Source organism: Mollisia scopiformis, assembly GCF_001500285.1.
Source record: "Mollisia scopiformis unplaced genomic scaffold LY89scaffold_22, whole genome shotgun sequence".
In the NCBI taxonomy this organism is placed as follows: Eukaryota; Fungi; Ascomycota; class Leotiomycetes; order Helotiales; family Mollisiaceae; genus Mollisia; species Mollisia scopiformis.
In genome coordinates this window covers 336214-359051 of record NW_017263602.1, presented here as the reverse complement: position 1 = coordinate 359051, position 22838 = coordinate 336214, and the positions used below count along the sequence as shown (strand labels likewise).

At 47.0% G+C, this 22838-nt stretch overlaps 11 protein-coding genes across 11 annotated transcripts; 7 read left to right on the top strand and 4 right to left on the bottom strand.

Moving 5' to 3' along the window:
* LY89DRAFT_216053 (HET-domain-containing protein) lies at positions 1–2533 on the bottom strand (the record flags this gene model as incomplete). The annotated part of the gene is made up of 3 exons (XM_018205905.1): positions 1468–2533; positions 790–1413; positions 1–743 (listed from the first exon to the last, which is right to left on the bottom strand). Coding segments are annotated over exons 1-3 (2115 nt in total), but the record flags the coding sequence as incomplete, so codon positions are not given.
* Positions 2534–2958: 425 nt separating this feature from the next.
* On the top strand, positions 2959–4328 carry LY89DRAFT_653481 (NEDD8-conjugating enzyme UBC12). Its single transcript, XM_018212254.1, has 4 exons — positions 2959–3371; positions 3433–3523; positions 3581–3870; positions 3925–4328. The coding sequence occupies exons 1-4, from the start codon at positions 3351–3353 to the stop codon at positions 4075–4077; spliced, it is 555 nt and encodes a 184-aa protein (XP_018066292.1). The 5' UTR covers positions 2959–3350; the 3' UTR covers positions 4078–4328.
* Positions 4329–4521: 193 nt separating this feature from the next.
* LY89DRAFT_673741 (ketol-acid reductoisomerase mitochondrial precursor) lies at positions 4522–5923 on the top strand (the record flags this gene model as incomplete). The annotated part of the gene is made up of 5 exons (XM_018213385.1): positions 4522–4717; positions 4768–4799; positions 4850–5128; positions 5179–5846; positions 5896–5923. The coding sequence occupies 5 exons, from the start codon at positions 4522–4524 to the stop codon at positions 5921–5923; spliced, it is 1203 nt and encodes a 400-aa protein (XP_018066291.1).
* Positions 5924–6040: 117 nt separating this feature from the next.
* On the top strand, positions 6041–7629 carry LY89DRAFT_216023 (IlvA, threonine dehydratase). The gene is made up of 2 exons (XM_018205904.1): positions 6041–6569; positions 6627–7629. Exons 1-2 carry the CDS (start codon positions 6230–6232, stop codon positions 7541–7543), a joined length of 1257 nt encoding a protein of 418 aa, XP_018066290.1. The 5' UTR covers positions 6041–6229; the 3' UTR covers positions 7544–7629.
* Positions 7630–9509: 1880 nt separating this feature from the next.
* LY89DRAFT_624185 (gamma-glutamyl phosphate reductase) lies at positions 9510–11295 on the bottom strand. The gene is made up of 3 exons (XM_018211040.1): positions 10926–11295; positions 10712–10873; positions 9510–10654 (listed from the first exon to the last, which is right to left on the bottom strand). Exons 1-3 carry the CDS (start codon positions 11224–11226, stop codon positions 9768–9770), a joined length of 1350 nt encoding a protein of 449 aa, XP_018066289.1. The 5' UTR covers positions 11227–11295; the 3' UTR covers positions 9510–9767.
* A 127-nt stretch (positions 11296–11422) lies between these two features.
* On the top strand, positions 11423–13575 carry LY89DRAFT_653469 (uncharacterized protein). The gene is made up of 3 exons (XM_018212253.1): positions 11423–11827; positions 11878–12099; positions 12149–13575. Exons 1-3 carry the CDS (start codon positions 11657–11659, stop codon positions 13253–13255), a joined length of 1500 nt encoding a protein of 499 aa, XP_018066288.1. The 5' UTR covers positions 11423–11656; the 3' UTR covers positions 13256–13575.
* On the bottom strand, positions 13566–15894 carry LY89DRAFT_688416 (replication factor-a protein). The gene is made up of 5 exons (XM_018215700.1): positions 15787–15894; positions 15576–15739; positions 15434–15524; positions 13939–15387; positions 13566–13883 (listed from the first exon to the last, which is right to left on the bottom strand). Exons 1-5 carry the CDS (start codon positions 15831–15833, stop codon positions 13787–13789), a joined length of 1848 nt encoding a protein of 615 aa, XP_018066287.1. The 5' UTR covers positions 15834–15894; the 3' UTR covers positions 13566–13786.
* On the top strand, positions 15885–17478 carry LY89DRAFT_688414 (alpha/beta-hydrolase). Its single transcript, XM_018215699.1, has 4 exons — positions 15885–16190; positions 16241–16268; positions 16337–16381; positions 16541–17478. Exons 3-4 carry the CDS (start codon positions 16363–16365, stop codon positions 17329–17331), a joined length of 810 nt encoding a protein of 269 aa, XP_018066286.1. The 5' UTR covers positions 15885–16190; positions 16241–16268; positions 16337–16362; the 3' UTR covers positions 17332–17478.
* A 217-nt stretch (positions 17479–17695) lies between these two features.
* LY89DRAFT_688413 (uncharacterized protein) lies at positions 17696–18031 on the top strand. The gene has a single exon (XM_018215698.1). The coding sequence runs from the start codon at positions 17770–17772 to the stop codon at positions 17992–17994; it is 225 nt and encodes a 74-aa protein (XP_018066285.1). The 5' UTR covers positions 17696–17769; the 3' UTR covers positions 17995–18031.
* Positions 18032–19807: 1776 nt separating this feature from the next.
* On the top strand, positions 19808–20619 carry LY89DRAFT_673735 (uncharacterized protein; the record flags this gene model as incomplete). Its single annotated transcript, XM_018213384.1, has 2 exons — positions 19808–19886; positions 19982–20619. 2 exons carry the CDS (start codon positions 19808–19810, stop codon positions 20617–20619), a joined length of 717 nt encoding a protein of 238 aa, XP_018066284.1.
* Positions 20620–21396: 777 nt separating this feature from the next.
* LY89DRAFT_688411 (uncharacterized protein) lies at positions 21397–21906 on the bottom strand. The gene has a single exon (XM_018215697.1). The coding sequence runs from the start codon at positions 21676–21678 to the stop codon at positions 21457–21459; it is 222 nt and encodes a 73-aa protein (XP_018066283.1). The 5' UTR covers positions 21679–21906; the 3' UTR covers positions 21397–21456.
* Positions 21907–22838: the final 932 nt, after the last annotated feature.

Genomic DNA, 22838 nt, shown 5'->3' with positions numbered 1-22838 from the left:
GCCTTGCAGCGCCCGAGTGTACATCGCCTCCGCTTCTGCCAGCTTGCCTTGGTTGGTGTAGAGGTTGCCTAAGTTATGCAAAGCCCATTCCATTTCTTCTATATCCACTTTATCTTCAAGTATGGCCTGCTCTTGCCTGACAGCATGCTGAAGCAGCCGCCGTTGTAATATCCACGAGTCTGTTTTATTCTTCATGGGAATCTTCGAAGCAACGCAACGTAACGCTAGCTGTGCAAAACTCTTGTCCCACTCTTTATTAAGCACGGATACCGTCCAGGAGTATACACAGCTATGCACGCTATACCCTCCAGACCCGAACTGCTGTTGAAGAGCCCCATCTGGATCAACTAGCCCGAAGCTACATAGCAGAGCAATGGCCTCATTAAAGTTCAGTTCGTCTTCTATAAGCTCCTGTATCCATCGATTGTCTAGGGAGTTTGTATATCGAAGGAGTTCGAACCATACATCCTGTCGATCAAAATATGCCCACAGCTTGAGCAAGCTTGCTGACGCCGGGTTCAGTTGTTGGATCCGATCGAAGGTGATCTGCCATGTCGTGTATAGTGAGCGATCTTCATACGAGCTTAGTTGTGGACTGGTTTTTTGAAGTTTTAACCACGATGCCTTATAGAGCCGAAGATAATCCGAGAAGCTCGTTGTTACGTGCTCGAGGTATGCACCTGCGGTGGATAGAGCAAGAGGCAGGCCGTCTAGTTCCTTAGCAAGCTCTACAGCGCCAAGGTCTGTCTTGTCAGTGTTATCTGGGAAATTAAATGGCAAATAATATACCTTTTGCAATATTTTTCCGTCTTGACGTATTCGACAGGATCTCAAGGCCCTCCTTAATATCTAGCAACTTCTGAACATGGATGCGACGACCTTGGCTAACTCGCGAAGATCGTGTTGTGATAATGATTGAGCCCTGGTCGGACCCGGGAAGGAATTGGCGTATATCAACTGCCGAGCAGTCGAGGTTGCCAGGTGTCTTGGGGTTGTCGTAATTGTCATAGATTATTAGCCAGCGTGTGTTCTTTTGCAGATCAAGCCAGGCCTTGACCGCGTACATTACTTGATCGAGGTCGTCCAGGTCTACGCCAGCAAGCAGACTAGTCGAAGGATGATACTTCAACACCTGTTGAGCGATGTCTCGAAAGCTAAGCTTGAGAGAATCCTGATCGTTCGCATTCAACCAGAATATCGCCGTGTATTTCTCTTTGTGTCGCCTAATGTATTCTATCGGCAACTGAGTCTTTCCGATTCCACCGAGACCATATAGGACGATACAAGCTCGATTACTATGACCATAAAGCAGCTCGTGCATCTTCGATAGCTCTTTCTCTCTAGCAACAAATTGTGCAGCTTCAGGAAATGACGTGAGGTTAAGCCTTACGGCAAACTGTTCGAAATCGACACCTGTGCCGTTCAGTTCCATTACTTCACGCAACAACATCTAGACAAGAAGCTTACCCTTATACAACTTGTGGATCTCTTCCTCCAACCGCCTGAATGCCTGGTCCTTTCTCTCCCCATAGTTCGGCACCATAGAGACATCGAAAATCCCGATCAAGCAGTATGCTGCATCCTCTTCAACCGTAGTCTTACGGTGCTCCGCCCAGGATCTCCGGTCTTTGATAGTGAAATTTGACAATGCATTGCCTTGAAGAGCATTCTTCTCAATGCCGGTAATCTCGTGTATGATAGCCGCAAGCGTTGATTTGTTCCCAAGTCGCTCACCCTCTAAGCTAAAGAAGTCAACCAGCCTCGGCGCGATAAGCTCTTGAAGTGTCCAGCCTCGAGTGAACCATCGACTCTTCCGTAATGCCTCTTCCCATACCCGTTCGTCAACCGCTTCGGTGGTGGATTTAGAGACATCCGAAAGATAGACATAGCAGCGCGCTGCGTTCTGATACCACCGAAACATAGAATTGATTGCCGCGCCGAGCTCAACCGCATTCTTCTTGTCGATGCAGCAGGTGTCTACCCAGAAGTATTGTAATCCATCGGCAGCAGCCTGCTTCGCGCAGAACTGTATCTTCTCCCATCCAGCCTTGCTCACGGTCTTGCTATCCGCGCCGGCTTCCATGTCCTGAAATATGACCTCTTCGTCTCCCCAGGTATGAGAGAGTATTGCGTAGGCAGGGACATCGCCGCTGGTAGTTTTGCGGAAGACGATCTCGCCGTCGGATTGGCGATGTAATAGGCGTATGAAAGCCATGGGTGGAAGTTCGCGAGCAATTTCATGGCAAGCGCGACTCGTTTGTCATATCGGCGCAAGAACTGCGATTTAGAGGGTGCGAAATAGACGTCAAAGGACTGATTGTGAGAAGGATATGCAGTCGTGATCGTAGGCGCTGCCCACGAGGCTGCATCGTGGCGCAGGCTGGCTGGCGACTTGCATGGCGAAAACAGACGCAATGCAACGCTGAATGCTTATCGTTGTTGAAATGCCGCAAGCCATTCGAGGTCTTCCGTTGTGGGCTCAAAGTTGACAGATAGCGAGGCAGGTAGTAATGGAAATGAGTTTATTGCATGGAGGGCTGATACTGAATAAAAGGAAACCTCCGTCACTCCGCAAAAGACTTTCTCCTATCGCGCTGGCCGGACGTCTTATTCCTGCCACACCAGGCTAATTATTTTGTGATGCCTAGTGCAGATTTCATCTGATATTACATTCTATATTAAGGCCCTCGAAATTCGAAAAATTTTCATTGTCCACGATGCAGCAAGGGGGTGAATCTAAGGTGTCAAATCTTGCAATAAGCAAATCGACGGCGACAGCCAAAAAAACCTTTTATGATTAACTCGCTATAGTGAAAATCCCATATAAGAATGGCCGGAGAATCACTTAACATAAATTATAAGGCTAAAATCCAACAATGCGAACATTGAAACACGAAATTAAATTTAATGTCTCGGAACGGGGTGCGTCTCGCTACGTAGGGACGGACGGTAATCAACGGCTTGTCTGATATCACAGAATAAGACTTCTGCTCCGATTATATAACTTAGATTCACGTCGAGCTTGAGGTAGCACGTGTCTTGGGCAGGAAGTTCACACGCAGGCAGCGGCGAACGCTAGCGTACTTCGGCTCACCCCGCCACTATTGTACATCAACCATCCAAGAAACACAGCAATTGCAAACCCTCGCATTTCCTTCTGTCATTTGTGCTGCTCAGTCGGTGACGTGTTATTCACGTGTACTCAAAGCGGGTTATTCCCGGGTATACTTTCCTCAACTATCTGCGCTAAAGACTTTTGTCTACAACTTTCCTGCGCCTCCTCTTCCTCGAAGTCATCAACAAGGAACAGCTCTCAGCATCACAACTTGCATGATAAGAACCCCGTCAAGATGTTGAAGATCTGGTCTATGGTAGTTCTTTGATGGCATTTCTACGGGTTTACATATGTGCAAGGCGCTGACCAGTCTATAGAAGCAGAAGCAGCAGCAGGATGCTAACGCAGATGCTGCTGCAGGCACAAGAAAGAAGAAGGTTACCGCTGCACAACTCCGAGTTCAGAAGGGTATGTCCTTATCCTCCATATCTTTGCGTACCACACATGGCTAACCACTGCCTGCAGATCTTTCCGAGCTTGCGTTACCAAGTACCATGAAGACCGAGTTCCCAGACCCAGACGATATCCTATACTTTAACCTCACAATCGAGCCGGATGAGGGCATGTATAAGGGTGGCAGATTCCACTTCACATTTGCTATCAGTCAAAATTTCCCACACGAGGCCCCCAAGGTCAAATGCACGCAGAAGATCTATCACCCCAACATTGATCTGGAAGGAAATGTCTGCCTTAACATCTTGCGAGAGGACTGGAAGCCGGTGCTGAACTTGAATGCTATCATCGTTGGTCTACAGGTATGCGCCTGAAAAGAATATCGAAGCCCGAATAGCCTGCTAACAATCTTATAGTTCCTCTTCCTCGAACCAAATGCATCCGACCCTCTGAACAAGGAAGCGGCTGAGGATCTGCGATCCAACAGAGAAGGGTTCAAGCGAAACGTTCGATCTTCTATGGGTGGAGGAACGGTCAAGAACCAGACCTTCGAGAGAGTCTTGAAGTGAGAGTCTGGCGGAGATTGGCATGATTATGACAGAGAATACCCACCAGGCACATGCCACATAGATTTGCGAAATACGAGGGTCATGGCATATTGAGGCGTTGATAATGGGTGGATTTGGGAATAGATACATGGTCTCGTGCCTATAAGCGGGTAGAAATGATTCTCTACAAACTTGACTGCGAACCCACGATCACTGCGAGAAGTACCCAAGTATACAAAAACAAAAATTGAAGCCATCTCAATTTTTCGTGCAGACTTCTTTCCATCTAGAACTTCCTTCTGTGACCCCTCATTGCTCACCGTTAATCGCCGTTATCAGCAACGGCCGATTCGGCTCTAATCCGGTCTCGGCGTCCAAGCTCGAGAATTTTATCAAGAGTCACAATCCACCCAAAACAAAAACACTCTTCCATTCCTTCATATCATCTCCACTCCATAACACAACATGGCCTCCCGCACACTCTCAAGAGCTCTTCGCTCACCATTGGCAAAGCAATTGAGTGCCCCAGCTCGTCGCACTTTCGTTTCTGCCCTCAATGCTTCTGCTAGACCCACTGCTGCCCGTGCTGCTGTTGCGTCAGCTCAACAGGTCAGAGGTGTGAAGACAATTGACTTTGCCGGCACTAAGGAGGATGTCTATGGTATGTTTCTTGAATCTAAGCTGCTTATTCTTTACTAACAATTCCTCTAGAGCGAGCTGACTGGCCTGCTGCCAAACTCCAAGTACTTTTCACCTCACCGCACATTCGATCAACATACTCACAATGGGTTAGGATTACTTCAAGAATGATACAATGGCAATCATTGGATACGGATCGCAAGGTCACGCCCAATCGTTGAACATGCGCGATCAAGGTCTCAATGTTGTGGTCGGTGTACGAAAGAACGGTCAATCATGGAAGGACGCCCAACAAGATGGATGGGTTCCAGGCAAGAACCTGTTCGATGTTGATGAGGCAATCTCCAAGGGTACCATAATCATGAACTTGCTCAGTGATGCTGCCCAGAGTGAGACCTGGCCAGCTATTAAGCCCCAAATCACCAAGGGAAAGGTATGCGTCATTTTTGAAATTTGCAGTTTGGGCAAAAGCTTATTTTTCAGACTCTCTACTTCTCCCACGGTTTCTCTCCCGTGTTCAAGAACCAAACTAAGGTCGATGTCCCAACTGATGTCGATGTTATCCTCGTTGCGCCCAAGGGTTCTGGACGAACCGTTCGAACTCTCTTCCGTGAGGGTCGTGGAATCAACTCCTCCATTGCCGTTTACCAAGATGTCACTGGACATGCCAAGGAGAAGGCAATTGCTCTCGGTGTCGGTGTCGGCAGTGGATACCTCTACGAGACCACCTTCGAGAAGGAAGTGTACTCCGACTTGTACGGTGAGCGTGGCTGCTTGATGGGAGGTATCCACGGCATGTTCCTCGCACAATACGAAGTTCTCCGTGAGCAAGGTCACAGCCCCAGCGAGGCCTTCAACGAAACTGTCGAGGAGGCCACCCAATCTTTGTACCCATTGATTGGCGCAAATGGCATGGACTGGATGTACGAGGCATGCTCTACCACCGCCCGTCGTGGTGCCATTGACTGGAGCGGACGTTTCAAGGATGCCTTGAAGCCCGTGTTCAATGATCTTTATGACTCTGTCAAGACCGGAAAGGAGACCGAGCGATCGCTTACCTTCAACTCGCAACCAGACTACCGTGAGAAATACGAGAAGGAGATGCAAGAGATCCGTGACTTGGAGATCTGGAGAGCAGGAAAGGCTGTTCGGTAAGTCGCTCCTCAAATAATTGCTGAAATAATTACTGACATTCTGCAGCTCTCTCCGACCTGAGAACCAAAAGTGAAGTGTAGACGAGAGTGAGTGGCGGGGGCTTTATTTCTGATACAGGAGTGAATCTGGCGAATGTACAATATTCCAGGCGATCCTTTTATTGGGTCCTCATGCATGGTATCTGGAATTCAAAAAGTTATACCTTTTTACCATTCACTCTCACTTTTTTGCATCACTTGTGCTAATTGACTCCGGCATCGGCAACAATTTCCCCGAAGCAGACTAACTTTTTGTACGCCTGTCATTACTCACTCAAAATCTCTAGGCACGAAAACAAAACCTCTCACGACTCAATTGGCTCCTTACTACGCTCAGCATCATGGCAGATCCCAAGAAATCACCACCTCTAACCAGAGATTCGGTCATCGCCGCTCACGCCCTCATCAAAGAGCATATTCACTACACCCCAGTCCTCACGAACACCACCCTCACAGACCTCGCATCAACACCCCAAGCTCCCGCCGCGCTGGTAGGCACACCATGGGTCGGCCAGGAACCCGCGAAACCGATCATAAGGCTGTGGTTCAAATGCGAGAATCTGCAGAAAGTGGGGGCGTTTAAAGTGCGGGGTGCTTTCCATGCTCTGAAGAGGCTCATGACGGAGCAGGGGTGGGAGGAAGGTGGTGGGAGGGAGAAGGGGGTTGTTACGCATAGTTCTGGTACTTTCCTTCTCTGATGGCTTCAGCTTCAAGCTCGCACTAACGCACCTTGCCTAGGAAACCACGCACAAGCACTCTCCCTCGCCGCCCGAACGATGGGCGTACCAGCTCACATCGTCATGCCTACAATCTCTACGCCTTCTAAAATAGCAGCTACAAAAGGCTACGGCGCCAATGTCATCTTCTCGGGCTCCACGTCGGTTAAACGAGAAGCTGTCGTTGAAGAAGTTATAAAGAAGACTGGTGCGAGACTAGTTCCTCCTTATGACCACCCGGATATTATGCTTGGCCAGGGAACGCTCGGTATTGAGCTGCAGGAACAGGTTGAGAGGATGATAGCCAGTGGCCAGAGCGAAGGACAAAGTCAACCGAAATGCAGCTTCAAGCTTGATGGGCAGGGAAAGGGGAAGAGGAAGGGGCTGAATGCTATTATTGCTCCTTGTGGCGGTGGTGGCATGCTTTCTGGCGTGGCACTTTCTTGTGAGAACACGGGGATTTCGGTGTTTGGAGCAGAGCCAGAGTTCGAGGGTGCGGATGACTGTAAACGCGGTTTCGAGTCCGGGAAACGGGTTGAGATAGTCAAGACTTTGACGATTGCAGACGGGTTGAGGACACCGGTGGGTGTTTATCCTTGGTCTGTTATTTATGAGAGGAGACTTGTGAGGCAGATGTTCAGCGTTTCGGAGGAGATGATTAAGAAGGCGTTGAAGTTGGTACTGGAGAGGATGAAGGTGGTTGTTGAGCCGAGTGCGGTGGTTCCGTTGGCAGTTGCACTTTTTAATGAGGATTTTAGGAAGATGGTGGAGAAGGAGGGAGGTGAGGATGGTTGGGACTTGGGTATTGTGTTTAGTGGTGGTAACGTGAGTCTAGAGGCTTTGGGAAAGCTATTTGAGGTCCCTGCGGAGAAAGCAGGGAGGCAGGAGGGGAAGCTGGGGAAGGATGGCGAGAAAGTTGCGGAGAATGTGGCTGGTTGAGGGTTATGGAGCGAGGAATGACTTTCTATGGAATATGACGAGGTGAAATGATACCATGGTCTAGAAAGAAAGCGATGTTTTCAACCAAAAGTTCAGAGGCTCAAACGTGCAGGGGAAGCAATAGGGCGCTACGAAGCTTAGAACTTGCTCGAATTATCTGTCTCTAGATGGTCAAAGAAATTCAGTACAGAACCAACATCTACTGCTTACTCTTCTTATCCAAAGCAATATACTCCCTAACCTGATCCACAACACAAGTCTCCAAGTCAATAAACTCAATTCCAAGCTTAGTCCTCGCCTTCGTATTATTCGCAAACACATCCGAGTATTTTTTACCCTAGCTTGGTTTAGGGACAAGTCTTTTCTTCTCCGAAAATTTCTTTAAAATTGCTTGACTTTCTTTGCGCTTTTTTAAAAGCGAATTGTGATTCGGAAATTTTAATCGCGGGATAGGAAGGTGCTTTAAGCTTCTACTACCACGAAACTAAAGTCTTTAGTGATGAAAATAGTTTTGCTATTTCTTAAAAAAAATGGACTTGAATGTTTAACGAATCTTGTTTTTGATAGAGTCCGCAAACATATCCGAGTATTTTTATTCTAGCTTGGATTAGGGATAAGTCTTTTTTTTTTTTCGGAAAGTTTTTCAAGATTGTTTGATTTTCTTTGCGCTTTCTTGGGAGCGAATTGTAATTCGGAAATTCTAATCGCGGGATAGGAAAGCGCTTTAAGCTTTTATTGCCACGAAACCAAAGTCTTCAATGATGAAAATAGTTTTACCATTTCCTAAAAAAGTGGACTTAAAGGTTTGACGAATCTTGTTCTTAATAGAGTCCGTCTTGTTATGGGTTTTGTAATTGAGGTAGCTGGATTCGTAGTAATATGACATGGAATGAGAAGGATGCGCACGTCTTCCACTTACCGAGGATTATTCTGCTTGATATACACAAATGTATCATTGCGAGTAGATTGTTATGGCCGATGAGCAGCAGAGTAAATGAGCAATTGCCTCAATTTCTTGGCTGATATCTTTCGGGATTCATCATCTCTGAAGAGTCACTGGAGGAGTTTAGAATACGCAGGAATCCGGACATCGTATATATCAAAAAGTGTTATGACGTCTCCAGCGCTGTGTGAGCAACCTTCACGATCACCGATATGCGTCGGCGTTAGTGTGAGGCGAGAAAATCACTTCTTTGTTCGACCTTGCGTAGCATTGACCAGAGTATCCTGGCCAACTTGACCAGTATTTGAAGAGAGACGTTGACAATCACTTCATTGACAGGACGTCGTTCAGCCCTACGTAGCATTGACTAGAAGATCCTGATCAACTTGAACAGGATTTGACCAAGGCGCTCTCACCCTTTACCGGCCAGTATTTGACCAGGATAGCATAGGATATTCCGGGATTCATAGGAAGCAATGAAGCGGCTCAATGATTGACCGAATGGGTGCAAGTAATGCTAAGTAAGCAGTTGACAGCTGCTGGCGGAAAATGCTAGATTATTCTGCTCCTGCTCTTCCTCCTGCTGTTGCTCTTGCCCTTGCGACGTGCAACAAAATCTAGTCCGGATGTCCGTCTTACTATAGGGACTATAGGGCAGTGCTCCTGCTCTTGTTCTTGCTCTTGCGATGTGCAACAAAACCTAGTTTGGATGTCCGTCTTACTATAGGGCATTGCTGCGGTATATAAAAAAGGAAAGCATCAATAACGTGACAGCAGGCGCAATGGGCCACATAGGTAGGAGAAACATTTCTTAGCTAGATGAAAACTTCAATAGCTGCGGCTATTGTGGCCATGGCAGTTATCCTTTCAGCTTGATTTAAGAGTGGCGGGTACTCCCACATAGAAAGGGAGATGATTGTTCCAATCAAAGGTGAATGGGAATAGAATTGAACCCGAAAAACGGAAATCAAGATATACTTACCTTGTTTATCACCCCGTAACGGTGAGCAAGAACCATGCAGTGTGACAAGAGTACATTTTCTCTGCTACTTTTTGTATCCGCAATTAAATCAATGTGGGAGCTTCAATCAAGAAATAAATTGAACTTCGAAGCATGATATGACACAGCTTGAAGATCCGATTTTTCCACTTTTGGATACCATTTGACATTGCTGGTAGAGGAAAAGTAATTAGCGTAAGGGGGCCGCTCAAGTGTTGCTCCTGTATTCCGGCTTGCTATCGTACTCGTGCGAATGGTTTATGCTTGACTTTTTTCTTTCCTCAAAACGGCAACTGTTCGTGCTTGAATCTCTTCTGTCCTTCGGCCTCTCCATACTCCGCTGATACTTGACCTCCACCACGAAGCTTGTACTTGTAGATCATCAACCCTTCGAGGCCAACCGGACCCCGCGCATGGATCTTATTGGTACTGATACCCACCTCGGTACCAAATCCGAACCGCATGCCATCCGCCATTCTGGTAGATGTATTCCAGAAGACGCCAGCTGAGTCTACGCTGGACATAAATTGCTCTGCGAGTCCTGAAGAAGAAGTGAGGATGACATCAGTATGGTGAGATCCATGAAAGTTGATGTGAGCGATAGCCTCGGAGACAGATTTCACAGTTTTGATGGGAAGAACCAAAGACAGATGCTCAGTGTCAAAGTCAATATCTTCTGCATCTTGCAAAATGGTCACAGAATGTGAATCGAGCTTGCTGGTCAGAGCCTTCTTGCTTGCTGCATCACAGCGTAAAGAAACGCCCTTTTCTAGCAGCGCCTGGGCTATTGGCGGCAGAAGAGTCTCCAAGGCAGCCTCTTCAACCAACAATGTTTCAGCACTATTGCAGGCTGCGGGATATGCGGTCTTGGAATCAACTACGACTTTGATAGCCATGGCAAGATCAGCAGTATGCTCGAGATACAGAGAGCAAAGGCCATCCGCGTGACCAAGGACGGGAATTTTTGTCGAGGATTGAATGTATCGGACGAGCTCATTAGAACCTCTGGGAATGACTAAGTCAATATACTTGTCCTGGTTTAACAGTTGAGGAATGACATCTCGAGTAGTGACGAGCTGGATAGCAGAATTTGGGACTTCCGTCGATTCAAGTGCAGCAGAAATTACTTTCGAGATGGCGATGAATGATTCTGTTGATTCTTTACCTCCTGCTCATTGGATTAGCATGACTCTGAACCAGTCTTCATCCAAAATTTCAAACACACCCTTGAGTATTGCTGCGTTGCCAGATTTGACTGCCAGGGATGCAATACTGGCAATGACTTCTGGTCGAGCTTCGAAGATAATCAAAAGAACACCAATTGGACATGAAACTCTTTCTAGAGTCAATCCATCATCAAGCTTCGTTCGTAAGGTAACTTTGCCAACTATTCCAGTTGTGTCAGTAGCAGAATCCATCGAAAAATGCTTCAAACTTACCTGGATCTTCTAACTCTCGAACATCTAGGATGCCCTTCAGCATATCCTCCCATTTCCCCTTCTTTCCAAGATCTAAACGTGATACAATGCTCAGGCTCAATTCTCCATTTTCAGCAGCTTTCCTCGCCAATTCGAGATCACGCGCGTTAGCGGCCAGAATTTCTTCTTTGGCTCCAGAAAGTCCTTTGTGGATTGCTGTCAAGGCATCATTCCTCGCAGATGTTGGAAGCGTAGCCAGAATATGAGAAGCAGACTTCGCTGCTTGTGCAGCATCTGCTGGAAGGGCGTTGGTCAGAGACATAGAGAATGATATTCAGTCTGTGCTTTGCATTGCATGTTGCATTCGCCCAAAGCGTGACTCAAATGCTCGTGAGATTGTTATGAAAGGGTCAATCTAGGGAGGCGAGGGTGACCTTATCAGCAAAACCCGGGCCGACGTGGCTCCGGTCTGGGGAACTGCAACTGCCTATCGTGAATTTGTGGTAGGCAGCCTTGCCCCATTTAAGCTCTTGTCAACAGCTCCCCGCGATTCTTGATCTTCGCCTCGCGACTAAAGCTGTGAATGTCAACCAGCTTTCAGATTCTTGGGCTATTTGCTGTTATTGAGGTCCTGCTGTGTCAATATCAAGCAAAGGAGGGGACCATAAGAATTCAAGCTTCCCCGCTACAATTCCTACAGCTCTCCAGGACCAACAGCGCAAAATCCCAACCCTCTTCAATCAACCATCAAGATGGACGACCTCCTTTCTAAACTCCTCATGTTCCCACCGCATCCTCCACCAGCCAAACCGCTGTCTGATCACGCATACGATGAGGGTATCAAAGAGCAGATCGAAGTTGTGGGCAAGATGTCGGAAACAAAGCTACTGCAACAGACATCTGGTGGTGAACATGCTTTAGATGTACGTCAAGTCAAAATTCAATCGGGTACAATAGCTCACATATCATCTAGGTTATCAATCCATCTCTCAATACTATACCATACGCTTGCATCCTCCTCGCGAACATTTCGGCTTTAAAGAAAGGAAATAATAAGGGTGTGGAAATCGACACGTTATGGGAGAAGATGATAGGGTTTCTAAGTGCCTTTGATTCAAGACAAATCAGATACATTGGCGACGAACTGTCAGCGATTATCGAAGCTGTGGCGGCAACCGCATTCTCTACCCGACAGGTTGGAATATCGCACCTTTTCAAGAGAACATAACTAACTGATCTTCTAGGCCCACCTTGCTGTCGGTCCTATTGCAAGCGCTCTGATGCGTCTCGATCCTACAGGCACTATGCTCACCACACACCATCTAGATTTGGCAAGATTGGCTTTAGATTCGAGGAATTTCGCTGATGCCGCCCCTGTCTTGAACAAGTCTATACTCTACGTACCGGGAGCTTCTACTATCACGAAGCCAAGGTACATCTGTGATATGACTCTGAGTCCCGTCTCATTCATCACACTCCAATCGAAGCTCACAAAAAAGCTCAAGTACCTGGAGATCCTAGAATACTTCTTGTATAGCGGAATGGTCTTTATCGGTATGCGAGATTGGGAAAGCGCACTACAATGCCTCGAGAACGCAGTCACATACCCCGCCAAAGAAACGAGCGTGAGTAAGGTCATGGTGGAAGCCTACAAGAAATGGATCCTTGTTGGTGTCCTGTTGGAAGGTAGATTGCTTCCACTCCCAAAGTCGACAAGTAGTGGAGCAGCCAAATGTTACCATGTCATGGCGAAGCCGTACGAGACGATGGCACAAATATTCGAGAACGGGACCGCTTCTCGCTTGAAGGCTGAGGCTGACACTGCCACTAACATCTGGAGAGCTGACTTCAATACTGGGCTTATACTTCATCTCCTTGCTGCTTTCCAGAAATTCCAAATTCGAAGTCTTGCCAAAGTCTACACCAAGATCACTATTCCGGAAATCGTCAGCCAAACGACCAGTGCAGAGACTGGCACCAAGCTTCCCAATCCCCAAGCAGCCGAATTACTCATTCAAAACATGATCGCTACTGGTGAGCTACACGCTACTATGAGTCCGCCTACTGGCGGTCCCTCGATCCTCACCTTCTCGCCAACAGGCCAGGCCCTCACTGAGCCTCAGATGCAGAGAGAGCTTGTACTAACATCGGAACGCATCGTGTCATTGACCAAGGAGATCAAGCAGACAGACCGAATTCTGACCCACGACAAGGGGTACATCAAGTACGTGCAGAAGCAAAGCAAGAATGCCAAGACATCTGGAGCTACCGGCGATCAAGGCATCTCAGGTCCGGATATGGATTGGAATGATGCATTGGAAGACGAGGATATCATGGGTCCTATGTATTGAACAGCTTCCCAAAGGACCGATTTACCTCAACCAACTGATATGCATGGCTGGCATATCAATGAACGAAATGATGGATGAAGAAACGCATTATAAATGAACGGCAGGAGGCCAACAGCGAGAAGTTGGAGGTCTTTGCTAGGCTTGCTATGAGCGTGGTACTATCTGTTTCTCAGTTGAGAAACGCGGCGTACTGCATGGCTTGGCTGCATCATGGAAAATGGCGCATCGTCTAGCGATTTGGTAGAAGAGAAGAAAGAATTTTGCTGGGCGACAGCACAACTTAATTCCAATAGAAATCAATGAGAACATCTATCTGCCAGACGAAATTATTTCATTTTCTCATCATAATTGTGCTACGGGATTTACCACCAACGCCAAATGCATATCTCCCCCCGAGACCTGGCACTCATCCGATCATACTCTACAGTGATGATGTTGCCTACTCCATCGATGCAGTATGTGGCCTGATTCATAGCTCATGACACATTCCAAATTACGTGCGGCCAACCCATATCCGATACTTACTCATACTCAGTCATTCATGTGGTACTGCTTGATCAAGTTCGCAAGCTTGAGAGCTTCAGTCTTGTAATCAATAGGAACAGCACCGATAACTTGGTAACGAACTCTGTAATTATTGTTAGTATGTGCGTAATCTAATTGCTTGGTGACACGAAACATACCTCTGCTGATCTTGGAAAGTATCCATCTTGGCTCTAACCTTGAAGGTATAGGTCTTGCAATTGGCATCTTCGAAAACCTTCTGAGCAGCAGCAGAATCATTTTCCTTGAGTTCCATGAGCGAATCTCCACTCATACCCATGATGAGACGTCCAACATCATCAAAACAGCTCAGATACATTTGACCAGTGTGATCATTGACATTCACAGACATGATGTATCTGTACTCTGGCTTCTGATGGGTCACATTGCACTTCTCACAGTGCCAGGTACCGTCTCCCATATCGGTGACCTTCTTGTTGCAGTCGGGGCTCGCGCAAGCAGGATACGCGAAGTTTTCTTGCTTGATGTACACGATCGTACCCTTGGTGGAGAAGTAATCGTTATTCTCAGACATACCAAGATTCTCTTCTCGGACTTGAGCAATAGTCTTCAGCTGTTCATTGCGGCCTCCAGCAGCTCCTGCGCCAGCCATGCCCGTGTGCGAGTTGAAGTGCTCAGTTCTACCTTGCGAATCGTACCATCCCTTCAGCTTGTGTGCTTCTGGGATATCGGGGTTGACGGCCATGGAGCCAGAAGAGAGCAAGCTCAAACTTCTACCGCCAAAGTCTCCGACCTTGGTACCCTTAAAAGCTACAATAGCTTCAGTTTCTGCATCGAAAGCTGTAGCTGTCTTGCCCCATATGGTCAGTCGGACAGAAAAGCCACTGTCGTCGACTAGAGTGAGTTCTCGCTTATCAAATGGCTTCTGAGTAGTCTTCGAAGTAATTTGGGTAACGTCTGCAACCTCTTTTAGGACGCCAATGACATCGATAGTCGAATCCTTTTCAACATCCTGTAAAGCGCCAATGGTGGTGAAGTTGTAACGAACTTGAGGAACATCAGTCACATCTTCAGCCTTCTCGACAAGTGTATCTCGCTCAAATGTAAGCTCGTAATCATTTGGCAGAGTCGAGAACTGCTTCTTGGCGAGTTGTACTCGACATGGACTTGAGATATAGTAGACAGCACCCTCCTGGAAGACATCGTACAGCTGATCACACTGCTCATTGAATCCAGTAGCCTTTATCTCACTACTCTCGTCGAGAAGATTAACACTGAACAACTTTCCCTCGCTGTTCTGCTTGTGCCATGTTCTGATGTCTGACTTATGGGTGACACGAGCTTTGATGGTCCATTTGTGGGCGTAAGGCGATAGACCTTCGATGGGGTATAGATTTGAGTGAGAAGCAGAACTCGAAGGTCCGGTTCTTGAGGGGAGGGTGCGTTGTTCTTGCTTGACAGGCTCGGCTGCTTGTGGTTTACTTCCGTAGAATCCACCGCCTGCAATCGTTGTACTGACCGGCTTCGAGTCGTCCGACTCTTCTTTTACGGTAAGCCCAACTGGGTTATCAATCTTTTCGAGTTCTCCGAGGCTTTCGATGACTTCGAGATCTAGAATGATCAGGATTCTGTTATGGTTAGGCAAGTACTCCGACCTCGAAATGTCCAACCTACCTCTTTCCCTTAACGGCGTTGGCCTGATAATTCTTCAGTCGAACGATAGAGCCCTTCTTTAATTTGCCATCATGGATGACGTGATTTGCTTCTATCTCATCATCAGCAAAGTGAACCTGCTTGGGAAACAACTGGTACTCACGGGTAGCAAGCATGCTCTGGACGAAGTTCTTGATATCGCTCAATACAATGCGGTAACGTTCAGCTCCGCCTTCAGTGCTGGAGCTGAGGGCTTTGATCTGCACACACTGGCATACTGGAACTGGGAAGTTTTGCTGCAGCGTCTCTGGGTCATTGAAGATTGCGCTGTGAACTGTTAGCAGAAATAACGATACGCTGCGGAGAGAACGAACTTCAACGCGCCCTGAGTGATCTGCGCTCTTGCTGCTGCCTCTGCCATATTGTAATCTTCTGTGAAGGTTTAGAATTACCACAGGGTGTGTTTTGTGTTGATGTGACGCGGTTGACAAGAAGAGAACGCGTCAAGAATATTGGGCGTGTAAAGTGGTTCTCGCTAAATGTGGCGTTCCTGCCTATTTTGGGTGCACCACGCCAAAGCTCGAGACACACCACTAGCTTACCTTGGAAACCAAGCTCAGAGTGCGCGTCCATCACAAAAGGAATTCAACAACAATCAACTATCATGGCTGAACCAGAAGTTGCTACGAAAGCTCCCGAGAGCGACGCTATGGAGGAGACCAAAGAGAGCTTGATTCCAGGCGATACACCAGTCGCCCAGGGAAGCTCGAGTCTCGGAGTGAGTTGCTTTCAAAATGACCTCGTAATGCTGGTGCTGATCATACAAAGGAGCATTGTGTGACTGACAGACCGACTCGTCAGTACTTCCAGACTCTCCTCTCGCAGAGCGAGACTCAGGAAGGAGCATGCGCTGACCTCTGGCAGCTTTTGGACAAGGACCGAGCGGAGAGATGACCCAGATGGGTGGAAGTAAGTGATTTGGCAACGTTCTCTCTTCTATCTTGTACCTAGAGCCTGGGACATGTAGTTACACAACTGGAAGTATCTGCCAAAGTTTGACAACTCCTGGGGCACCTTTATTCCCAGAATGTACGAAAGAAGTATGCTAATCCGAGATTCTCTTCTTAGTTGATGCCTATGTCTCAAAACCTGCCGACTATCCTCACGCACCATCGAAACTTCTACTATTCCTTACAGGAGCTACTGGCCTTCATTCGGACAACAATCAAATCCAAGCAGATAAATTTGCCAAGGAGGGATTTCTCGTTGTGATGCCCGATATGTTCAACGATGATCCTCTACCCGGTACAGCAACATATTCCGAAGAGAAGGACCCATCCTATATCGAGCAGATCAAGATGACCTTAGTCGATGCTACCAAATCCTTTGCCATTGATATGTGGCTCGCACGACAGACACCCGAGAAGGTTCTCCCTATTATACAAAAGGTCATCGAGGCTGCAAAAGACGAGTTTGCTGATGCTGTTGCTAATGGCGGTGGTATCTACTCAGTAGGATACTGCTTCGGAGGTAGAATGACACTTCTGCTAGCAGGTGAGAAACCGGATACCGTCATGTGGGGTCAGGCCGTGAAGGATGAGGAAGCGGGTACAGTCAAGAAAGGACCATATATCAAAGCTGGTGCCATCGCCCATGCGACAGCCGTTTCTAGAGACGACTTCACGGGAACCAAATCTCCATTGGCCTTCGTATGTGTGGAGAACGACCAATTGTTTGACGAGGAGGTTCGAGAGCATGGTGAAAAATACTTGAAGGAGAACAACGTTGAGTGTGAGTTCAAGACATATTCGGGTGTCCCGCACGGTTTCGGTGTGTATGGGGAGTATGAGGATACGAAGATCAAGGTCGCACAAGCGGAGGCATTCGACCAAATGCTGGCATGGTTGAAGCTGCATTAGTTGTTCATATTTTGGCGTTGGGCATGATATCACGGGTTGCTGTTTATGAGATGCTCAGACATGACGTTATCTTCAAATTGAGTTGTCTCTTAATTACCAGTCTTCAAGGAGTTTTCATTTTGTCTCGTCCAGGTTTTTATATACGAGGAACTATGAAATGATAGTAATTCATTTCTCGTCCACGAAAGGGTGCGACTTGGGCGTGCGATGCTGGACCAACAGTGGTTGCACTAGTGTTGGTGGCTCTGTTTTCCATGGGGATTCCTGCCAGTGCAGTGTATTCCGCATACGAAATAGAAATGTCCATGAGAGGGTAGTGGAAAAATTAAAGTCGGACTTAGTGTCTTAGTGGACGTTGGGTAGCCTTTATGACGTGCAGCAAAGTTGCTCATGATACCCAGGATATAGATTTCAATAAGACCTCTTGTTAGCTGGAGAATGTGCGATGGCCCGGTGGTGATCCGCCCCTTCCATCAAACCAACTCCAACATTTCGAAGCCTCGCTTGACAGCCTCGCTTCGAAGTGTTGTGGATGCAGTAAAAGCCAAAAAAATTCCGAAAAAAGAATTCAATTTCCTTGGGGCAAAAAATGATGAGGTACAGAGAACAGACTATCCAATGGTCGGCTCATATGTGGACATTGGCATTGTCCAGGCGGAGTAATCATCGCATCCCGAAGAGTAGCTCAGAATCAGCAGGCGCTTTTTTTTAAACTGCCTACGCCAAAGGACCCTCATCGCGTCGGCCAAATTTTTGCTTATTGAGCTTTATCTCCTTGGCGTTGGAAGGGGAGGAGAGTTCCTTCTCTTTTTTTTGTTCCCGAATTGTCGTGCGAGTGGTGGTGTTGCTCCTTCTGTTTTTGTTGTGATATGATGAGATATACTTTGAGCGGAGAACGCTAAGCGGGCAAGGCTCGGCGAGGCCCTGCCAATATTGAAGAGCGTGGAAAATTGCAAGTGGAATGTGATAAAGAGATTGTGGATATCAAAGGCGAGGTTTTGGAACCAGCAATCTTTGGTTCCATAGCAAGGCGTGGATAAATTTGGACGGTATGTCGAATTTTCTGATCTTGAGATACAGGACAAAGAGTGGAATCTCTGTGCGATTGGGCAATGGATTGTAAGCTTCGGCTCATAACAATGCTTCTACTTCATATTCGATTGTTTGGTTGCTCTGACTGAGTATCTCGTCAACATTTTTCGAGGCTTTGCAAGGTGTTGTGTGGCGTGGATGGAAAGTTTGATTGTGATTGTGACGTGGAAGAAGTTGTCAGATTCTTCAACTAGTCTCTACTAACTACAATATCAAGATTCACCATTGTTATCTTCCCTTCTTATACAAAACCTTCAAATTAGCGTCAGCTTGGAAGCGGAATATCAAGGCAGATATATCTGAATGTCCCGCCATTACTTATCTGAACCCTTTTGTGTGCAATGAAAAATCCTGTGATATTTGTAGCTATACTCTAAGGTGAAACTCAGCCCTTTTTCTCTCCAATCGCTTGAGTCTCATAAGATTTAATTCTTCTCGCAAGTAGTAGCTTGCATCTCGATGTCCATCGTCATGTCATTTTTCCCAACTCTAAAATCAAGGTTTTCTTTAGACTCGATCTCCAAGTTTAGCAGAACTTAATGCTCAATTTGAACTCTAATCCGACTCATGGACATCTAGATGATCCCAAAAACAATCGCATGCCGTCACATCTAACTTTCTCCACCCAAAGTCAAACATACAAGCGAAGCGAGCATTTCAGGGGTAAACCTCCCAAAAATAATTTGCCTTCTCGCAACCCAATATCAACACCAAGATATCAACCTCAGAATAAACCCGATCAACGCCTCCAAACAAGAGATCTCCAAGCATCACGCAACCCACTTACGCATACACCTTCACGCCACACCACGTGAGCTAGCCTACGAAACGTCTCCTCCGCCTTGGCAAAGAAGATCTCACAACATCCCCGTCCTCGTTTCGTTTCCCCTTCTTTCCCTCGTATTAAAAATGATTCCCCACTCCAAACACCCTCATCACACAGACACTCACTCCCAAAAGAGGGAAAAAAACATGTTCTAGCCTCAGAAAATGCCGATTCCCGGCTGGCTCACTGAGGTGGGGTAACCATAGAGAAGATAAGACGATCCAAAACACGCCCCTAGCCACACCTGACACACCAAGCGTTGAGAACCTGCTCGAGCGCGGGTGCGCAACCCCATATTTCTTGGGCTGTCAGACTCCTCAATCGTCGCGAGTGATGCTATCGTGATACGCCAATGCGGGTGGATTCTCCGTATTCGTCCTGCTGGTTGATGGATACTTGGCGGCTGATCTATCTGGCTTAAGTATGTGGGAGGCTGCTGTGCCATTTGCTCCAACGCCGTTGCTTTCTTTGGTGAGGGTTTGGAGGATTTGATATCTATCCTTTTTCTTTTCTTTGAGATTTTTTGATTGATTGTTGCTCCTGGTGAGATTTACAATCATGTTCTTTTCTAATCTCTTAATTTTGGGGGTTGCGGCCGTTGCGACTGTGTCGGCGAGAGCTATTGGGGAAGTGAAGCGTGAGTTTGACATTTTATATGCATTCTATTACCTGATCCAATGGGGAGAAATCAAGATAGAACTCCAGAGGTGGATTTCAATTGAAGTTACGAAGCTTGTCGAACCATCCACGATTTCATTCTCTGCTTTGACCTCGAGATCTTCATCAAGATTCCTGTCCGTCTCGGCGCATTCGAGACCATTGGAAGCAGCAACAACACCTTCATCTCTACTCTCCTCCAAACCACCCAACTAACAACCCTCACAGCCAAAGATCCTTCTACCTCATCACAACCTCAATGCGCCTTCCACCCCCACAACCACCTCACCCACGAAATCTCCCAACGCCCCATCACCCCTTCTTCCTACACCAACATCCCCTCCCACGCCTGGCCACACATCTCGTCCCTCCTGCTCTCGCACTCCAGCTCTCTCACCAGCGGCCCTCCCCTCGCCAAAAACAGCGTCCAGACGCTCCGTCTCTCGTCTCTGACCAACGACGTGACGCTCGAGAGCGTCGTACTGGGCTTAGTCTTCACAGCGCCGGAAAACGAGGTCGGGAATCTGGAGTTGAGAGATCTGTCTTCGAACAAGATGGCGGAGGAACTGGTAGGTGAGATGCAGGAGGAAGGCGAGGAGAGGAAGTGTGTGCAGGATGCTGTTAGGAGGGTGGAGGGGGAGAGGCAGGTTGAGGGGGTGTTGGAGATGAGTGGGAGGGGGAAGATGGGGTTTTTGGTTTATAGGGTTGATTGATATACCTTATCTTATGAGGAAAACAATAGCAGGATTTGGACACGTTTTTGAACAGAACTGCGTTTATTGCAAAGCTCTTTCTGTCTTTCGCTGCATGAAAAGGGTTGGAAGGTGTGCATGGGTTGGCAAAATACTAGCGCAAGGAGTCTGGTGTTGGTGGCTATCCTGTTTGTTTCTTGAGGAGCAAGCAAGTACTGAAGCATATCCAAGGACATTCAATCACAAACAGTATCCTTTTACTTTCTCGAGTTCAAGTCTCTCGCCTCTCATACTCTTGATTCTTGCACGACTCTCTCTCTCTCTCTCTCTCTCTCTCTCTCTCTTCCCACACTCACCTCCAGCCAAACTTCGAGTCTAGACTAAAGCTAGTCAGTCAATTCATCTCTCCCTCAGTCAAATCTACCTTAGCCCACATCTCCATCTACCTACCTTCCCTCAACCTCTCCCAGAAATCAAGAACCACCCTCCTTGAACCATCTCCGGATCTCCAACCACCCGACAATACCTTCCCCCCTTCTCTCATTCCACATCACATCACATCACATCAAATCACATGCCATTCTTCCCCTCGTAGAAAGTCTGACTCGCATCCCATCCCTCCCTTCTTCCCTCCCTTAGCTCCCCCGAGCCGTCCCGCTCCACCACCACCACCACCACCCACTAAAATATGCATTTCTCTACCTCCACTAAGAAAAAAACACAGCAAGATCGTGATGCCTAGCTAGCTAGCCCTATGCAGCAGCAGCTACATATCCATCCCCATCACCATCCCCCATCTCTGCCCACAAGGATAGACCTTGATACCAACTCTTTCTTGCTGCCTTAGTCTTGCAGCAATTACTTACTCGGAAGGGGAATGTAGGCTAGCCAGCTAGGTACTGTTGTATCCTTGCCATCGTTTACGTTTTCCGAAAGATGGGTAGGAGAGGGACATGTGAAATTCCAATTCCAATTCCATTCCACTCCAATCCACTCCAATCCGATTAAGAGGAATACGGTCAAGTCGAGAACACAAAACACAGTCAGCTTACCCCAGTCTCTCTCCCCCTCCCCACCCATACTGATATCCAAATTTACGCGGTTCTTACTCAGATGGATGGATGGATGGCGGACGGATGTCCGTGGTATTGCATGCATATATGCATACATGCAGTGTGGGGTGGGATTGTCAGACAGATAGATATAATATGCATGTATGTATGTAGCATGTCTTCTTCTTTCTTATCTCGACTTCAAAGTTTTGCGATTGGTATTCGTTAGTGGATTCTTGCTTGATTGGTATTGGGGAAGTAAGATGTTGAATTTGATTTTAATATCCCAATACGTCAAAATCAAGCTTGTATCACAACAGTCTCTCAAAAGTCCCAGCAACATCACATCACTTCACATCACATCATCATAAAAGAGACCAAAGTTTTTTTTTTTTAAAGTCCCTGTAGACAACACAATAGCTTTTATTTCTCTCGTAAAGTCGTTCAGGTACATAAGAGAGAAACAGTGGGTGTGGAACCCACCAGCTATCCATCCATAATATTCCATGTTTCCCTTTCCTTCCATCCAAAGCAATACCAATCAAAAGAGAAAACAACACTAGTAATAAAGGAAAATCGTCATAAGGGTCATCATAATTTCAACTGAATGAAAAATAAAAAGGGCGTTCGAAAGAAGTAAAAAGTTTGTTGTGCTTTGGCCCTCTAGAATGATTCATGAAAAAAACAAACGAATGAAGGCTCACAGAACTCGTGGTGCTGTGTACCCGCTTCTTGTTCTTTTCGAGGAATCTTCATTAGGGGCCGCTGCTAGACCTGGGGTTCATAACAGGCCGTTGGATTTTTGCATGATGACATTGCCACATTTTGCATTTTTGATTTTGCAATTCCGCCCCGTCTCCTGAATGTCCTCCACCACCGCTGCTTGCATAATGTATAAATGTGTTTGGGATAGGAATGACGTCTCATTGGAATCTTTTCAATCCCGTGGTTTTTCCTTTCCTTGCAAAGCGTAAATTTCGTCAAGGCATATGCATGCATAAGTCTGATCTCAGAGGACCAAATCTTAAAAAAATCAAGTCGTTTACTCGTCGTCGTGGTTGAAAGTAGAACAAGGTGCTGAATGGTATGTTCAGCCGATACAAGAACAAGTCGTGAAAATGTGTAAGGAAATTTTGTCTTCTCAAGGAATGTGATGATGGAGATTTTGTGTATGTTCGAAGGCCGAGG

What these genes read in the sequence shown, in the direction of transcription:
- LY89DRAFT_688411 (XM_018215697.1), bottom strand. Translation starts at nt 21,678, where the DNA reads ATGGGTGGGGAGGGGGAGAGAGACTGGGGTAAGCTGACTGTGTTTTGT.
- LY89DRAFT_653469 (XM_018212253.1), top strand. Translation starts at nt 11,657, where the DNA reads ATGGACGACCTCCTTTCTAAACTCCTCATGTTCCCACCGCATCCTCCA. An exon ending in GTGGTGAACATGCTTTAGAT is followed by an intron (nt 11,828 to 11,877) that starts GTACGTCAAGTC and finishes CATATCATCTAG; the next exon opens with GTTATCAATCCATCTCTCAA. An exon ending in CCGCATTCTCTACCCGACAG is followed by an intron (nt 12,100 to 12,148) that starts GTTGGAATATCG and finishes CTGATCTTCTAG; the next exon opens with GCCCACCTTGCTGTCGGTCC.
- LY89DRAFT_624185 (XM_018211040.1), bottom strand. Translation starts at nt 11,226, where the DNA reads ATGTCTCTGACCAACGCCCTTCCAGCAGATGCTGCACAAGCAGCGAAG. An exon ending in TCGAGAGTTAGAAGATCCAG is followed by an intron (nt 10,874 to 10,925) that starts GTAAGTTTGAAG and finishes CAACTGGAATAG; the next exon opens with TTGGCAAAGTTACCTTACGA. An exon ending in CAACGCAGCAATACTCAAGG is followed by an intron (nt 10,655 to 10,711) that starts GTGTGTTTGAAA and finishes TCCAATGAGCAG; the next exon opens with GAGGTAAAGAATCAACAGAA.
- LY89DRAFT_653481 (XM_018212254.1), top strand. Translation starts at nt 3,351, where the DNA reads ATGTTGAAGATCTGGTCTATG. An exon ending in TGTTGAAGATCTGGTCTATG is followed by an intron (nt 3,372 to 3,432) that starts GTAGTTCTTTGA and finishes ACCAGTCTATAG; the next exon opens with AAGCAGAAGCAGCAGCAGGA. An exon ending in ACAACTCCGAGTTCAGAAGG is followed by an intron (nt 3,524 to 3,580) that starts GTATGTCCTTAT and finishes CACTGCCTGCAG; the next exon opens with ATCTTTCCGAGCTTGCGTTA.
- LY89DRAFT_216023 (XM_018205904.1), top strand. Translation starts at nt 6,230, where the DNA reads ATGGCAGATCCCAAGAAATCACCACCTCTAACCAGAGATTCGGTCATC. An exon ending in GGTTGTTACGCATAGTTCTG is followed by an intron (nt 6,570 to 6,626) that starts GTACTTTCCTTC and finishes CACCTTGCCTAG; the next exon opens with GAAACCACGCACAAGCACTC.
- LY89DRAFT_688416 (XM_018215700.1), bottom strand. Translation starts at nt 15,833, where the DNA reads ATGGCAGAGGCAGCAGCAAGAGCGCAGATCACTCAGGGCGCGTTGAA. An exon ending in AACGCCGTTAAGGGAAAGAG is followed by an intron (nt 15,388 to 15,433) that starts GTAGGTTGGACA and finishes TAACCATAACAG; the next exon opens with AATCCTGATCATTCTAGATC. An exon ending in ACTTTCCAAGATCAGCAGAG is followed by an intron (nt 13,884 to 13,938) that starts GTATGTTTCGTG and finishes CAATAATTACAG; the next exon opens with AGTTCGTTACCAAGTTATCG.
- LY89DRAFT_688413 (XM_018215698.1), top strand. Translation starts at nt 17,770, where the DNA reads ATGTGCGATGGCCCGGTGGTGATCCGCCCCTTCCATCAAACCAACTCC.